We start from the raw sequence: 5122 nt of genomic DNA on the forward strand, positions 1-5122 counted from the left end.
AAACGTGTGTTTTTGACCAATATTTGGCCGACAAGTAAAGAAATTAAAGTAGTACAGTGAACATAGCATTTGAAAAGTCTGTTAGTTAAAACATGTCTTTCATCAATCATGGTAGATGAATTTATAGTAAAATGTCACAAGAAATGCATAACAAATCTTACCTTAACCCTACTGTTTTACATGTGATATGATCATCCTAGATTTTAACTGTTAGGGTGGTGAATTCCATTGCACTGTATGTTCCCATCCTTCCTAATTTTGAAATCCACCCTGAGAAACGATTCTCTCCGGGTTCGTACCCACAATTATACCGAGTCTCTCAGATCCGTAGAAGTGCGAAAAAGCTAATGAGAAACGCGAACATCATCTTTTTACGGGGACAAGTTTCAGGAGACGCGGTTTATACCAAGTAACAAAATATTTAGGTATAAAGGCTAATTGCCTAATTCGGAGCATTGTGTAAGTATTCAGTATACAAAAATTCATAGAAAGTAGAAACACAAAAAATGGGAATGTGAATTGATGACTGAATATGAGAAACAAAACTTAATGAACTTCTTAGGAAGATAGTGAAGGTACACATTCAATTCAACTTGCTAGAATACTTCCATATGACAAAATATGTATAACTATGAACAGAACAAAAACAATTTTGCAAAGACTATTGTTGTCAATTGGCTGTTATTCTACTTCTAATGGGACATTGTTTGCACCACCTATTCCTCTTTTTAACTCCTCCTTGCTGCAAAATCAAAACCTCTGCACAAGTCATAGAATGGGTTCTTTTTTCTACATTACTATCCAATTACACCCTACTAATTAATAGAAACTACAAGCTCCTATCCACCAGTTGATGACGGAGCTTGCAAAGGCTTTGATTCATGCGAAAATGCTGACAACAATTTTTCCTTGGTCAGTTGTTCAGAACTCTGAGACTTTATAACGAACGTATGAAACACAGTATCTGTACCTGCAGCAAGTTTTGAATCGACAATATTGATCTCGGAGTCTTTGAATGCCCGGATAACTCTAGCCACAGGATGTGAATCCAACGGACAACTAACTCTTACAACAACCTCATCTTGCATAGCCTGAACTTCTACATCAGGAGCTTGTACTTGTGTATCTGCAACAGAGTTGGCTTCTGTACCAGATGTTGTATCTTTTGAAGTGCTATTATGCTTCTCTCTGTCTGCTTCCATGTCTTTAAGCTTCTTCTGCAACTCGGTGATATAAGATATAGCATCTCCAAGCAAAGAGGCTTTATCCATCTTGGATATGTTGGGGACAACAGCTCGCAATGCATAGAACCGCTGATTTAGCTTCTCTCTCCTTTGTCTTTCTGCCTCAACGTGATTAAGTGGCTCTTCTCTGCCATTAGCAGGCTTACGCCCTCTTTTACGAGGCTTTCTATCATCGGAAGGACCTGCCCTGTCATCTCTGCCAGACACTTCAGCATCTGAATGCTCAGACTCAGCACTACCTGGCTGAGAAATCACTGTGGGCCTAGACGTTGCCCCGGAAAAATCAATTTCCATTTGAACTGGCTTTTGTTGGTGGAACTGATTAAGCCGATATTCACTTCGTATCCCATTCACATACTCTTGAAGCCTTGTGTTCTGAGGGCTATATAGCTCTGTTGTAGTCGCATGTTTCACACCTGGAATGTTGGCCCAATTGCTACCATGAAGACCATTTCTGGGACTTTGTCCTGCAAATGAAAGCTTATTCCCATTTGCATAGGGATCCCAATGCCTATCTTCCATCCTTTTAACAGCAAGTTTCTCCCTGAAGGGGGGACGGGATGCAGTGTTTAGATTCTGCCCAAAGATCTTTGGAACCCCATCTAACCCGCGATCAACAAGCCTCACATTCGAAAAAGGACCAGATACAGGTACAGGGGCAGTAGTAGGAACAGAAGCAGGAACAGCAGCAGGAGCTGGTGCCGGAGCAGGGGTAGGAGATCGAGCAGGGGCTGGGGCAGGGGAACGAACAGGGGCTGGAGCAGGAGCAGGAGAGGGAGTAAGAGCAGGAGCATCTTCTTCCTCTATCTTATGAACAACCACAGGGAAAACTGGAGTTGGTTTAGGTCGAACCACGGGAGGGGATGCAAATGCAAACTTCAACGCCTTCAATACATCGTGGTTCTCCCCAATGGCTCTCACTGAACCTAATTCCACAACTCCAAACTCAGTAGGAATCAAGATGACAGTCTGAATGCCAGCAGACTTAGCAAGGAATGATCGAACACAATAATCAGATTTCGACCTCAACAAATCCGACTCCCACACATGCTTCCCGGAAACAAAACAACTCCCAGGTCCACCTTCACCCCTCGGAAACGAGAAATACATAGACACCAAGAAAAACATCTCCATATCAGTAACCCTATCCAGCCTACAAGCCAAGTTATCATCATCAGAGCCTCCAAACAATGTATTCAACTTCTGAAGTACCCTTTTCCTAATCTTCTGATGTGATTCATCCTCAAGCCGGAAATTGAGAATCCGAGTCGCCTCCGATTCTTCCCCTTCCCTAGGCTCCCTACAATAACCATCCCCCCAACTCAAAACCACCTCCCCTGATTTCGCCCTCGAAATCTGCCAGAAGAACCCATAATTCCAGCTAAAATTTGAGGCATTTGGCCTCTCAACAAGATCAGACAACTTATTCTGAATGTTCTCATTGTTCTCAAAACTAACCAATGAAGTCTCAGCAGTAAATGGGCTTGATATCAAGTAGTCAAATGCACGAGTACCCAATATTGAGGCGATCATAGCCTTATCTTCCTCATTCCACACTACCCCTCCTCCCATACCCAGTTCAGTATTTGTCATATAATCCCTAAAAATCTCAACTTTTTCCAAAAATTCCCTCAAATTTGCAAAACCCCAAATTTCAAATCTCCAGCAGAGTCAAAAACCCTAAATTACAAACAAATGCCCACCACTTCATTTCTATATAAAATACTTCAAATCCCTTGATTTCAATCACATGTTTCCAATTCAACGACTGCCCACTTCATTTCAGATCTCATACAAAATTACCAACAAAATTAAATATTACAACATTCAACAAATTACCCAGAAACAGTCAATCAGAAATCAATTGATACAGTAAAAATTAATTACAGAAAGTAGAGTTTTTCCAGAGAATACACACCAGACAACTGAGAAGATATAACAAAATCAATTTCTGGGCACCAGAATTTGTTGAAACTTCTCAACTTCAATGGAAGAAGAAATAATTGAAACTTTCCCAGATAAAAAATTCTCTCTTTAATTCAGACAAATTAGTGGGGGTTTTCAATTGATTTTTTTTTACCACTGTTTTTTTTTTTGGAAGCAAAAATGAAGAGAAAACACTTAGATTGAGAAATGGAGGAGGAGAGAGAGAGAAGAAGGGCATGCGAGTTTTTAGAGCTTCACTTTCTCTCTCTATCTTTCTACCCTTTCTCTCTCTATCTAAATCCCAACTTACAAATCTCGTGTACAAACTATAGTTTCTTTTTCTAGGTTAAGGAAGTAACCATGGTTGATTTGGGACATATTTATTGTTCTTTTGCTTTGAGGGAAATTTAGGGGGAATTTATGTTTATTTTATATTCTTTTTAAGGGAAAGGAAATTTTAGGAACATGCAAGTATTAATTTTTTTATAATAAAGATTGGTTACTAGACCTTTTCAAATACTCATAAAGTCATAAGTAGTATTTCCTCCCATTTTTTTCCATATTTACTTTAAACAACTTTAAACAGTATTAATTTTTTTATAATAAAGATTATTTTGGCTGTTATTCATTTTCTCCGGAAAAACATAGTTAGATAAAATTTGTTATATTCGTCCCAATATATACACTTCTAAATATCAACTTTTCATAATTTTTACTCATGTACAATTAAAGATATTAAACGTTGAAGTTGTGAGTTAGCAAATATGTAAAGGAGAAATTGAATAGCTAAAAAAATGGAGGAAGTGTTATATATAAGAAACCCTATTACACTTGTAGCATATTTTTATAAGTATGTCTTGGGTGTAATATGTATGTTAAATCATAAGTTATTATAATTTAACAATAATGAAATGGGCTATACAAATAATAACATGAATCTCATGTCAATGTGTCATTAGTCATTTACATCATATCATTTGGGTTTTTTTAAAAAAAAAAATTGTTGTACCATAACAGTTACACCCGAAAATTTATATACGTTTATTAACAAATTTGACATATCTCTTGATTAAATACCGTTTGACATGTTAGGTCAAGCAACGGTTTCTCTAGATTTTGTTAAATGTGTAAGGTCATATAATTTACATACTATATATTATTTATCCATTCTAATAAATGAGTTTGCACTAGCATATAATTTACATACTTTAAATTATTTACCCATTTCCATAGCTCAACTGACATGGTACATGTGGTATTATACGACAAATCTAATTCATTCATATTGTTCCACAAATCATAATGACTATACACCAAAGACAATGCTATTTTATTGGTTCTCTTTGGCAATAAGTCTTAGCCACACTTTAATTTAGAATTTTAACTTATCCTGCTCAAACCGCCATTCACAACTACGAGTTGAGCTTGTAAAATGTTAAAAGTTATACCAATACAACAATCAATGGAAATAGAAACGAGAACCTAACATGATTATTATATGTACCTAATATTCCTAGACACGACAAGTCTTGTATCGTTAAGTTCATTTAAATTATTTATTCATGTGAAAAAATATCAGTCATATTCCAATTATATTTCACCTCCTCTTGTAGTCTAATTATCCGAAAACAATATCGATGTTGCTATTTTTCAAGGAAAAAAAGTAACTTATAGCCTTTGAGTTACCGTTTCACTATTCTATTATTTTTTTATAGAAATTCACATACTTGTAGGCACGAACCTTTTATAACGAGTGAAGATAAAAAAGATCTTTAACTCATATGCAAAATCTAGCCATTCAAACTATAAACTGAAATCTTATTAAAAAGTGGGAACCACAATAATTTCTCACTAAAATTCGGGTGTGATAAAATCATATACTAGCCTTATAGCGTATAGGAGCCCTTACCATTTGATTTACTAGTAGCTTGTTATTCTTTTCAATATGTTAG

The 5122-nt window shown here is 36.4% G+C and overlaps 1 protein-coding gene across 1 annotated transcript; it reads right to left on the reverse strand.

The window, feature by feature from the left end:
- Positions 1 to 533: 533 nt before the first annotated feature.
- LOC104908844 (transcription factor MTB1) lies at positions 534 to 3493 on the reverse strand. Its single transcript, XM_010698034.4, has one exon. It carries the CDS (start codon positions 2835 to 2837, stop codon positions 840 to 842), a length of 1998 nt encoding a protein of 665 aa, XP_010696336.2. The 5' UTR covers positions 2838 to 3493; the 3' UTR covers positions 534 to 839.
- Positions 3494 to 5122: the final 1629 nt, after the last annotated feature.

This window comes from Beta vulgaris, chromosome 1 (genome assembly GCF_026745355.1).
Source record: "Beta vulgaris subsp. vulgaris cultivar EL10 chromosome 1, EL10.2, whole genome shotgun sequence".
Lineage (NCBI taxonomy): Eukaryota > Viridiplantae > Streptophyta > Magnoliopsida > Caryophyllales > Amaranthaceae > Beta > Beta vulgaris.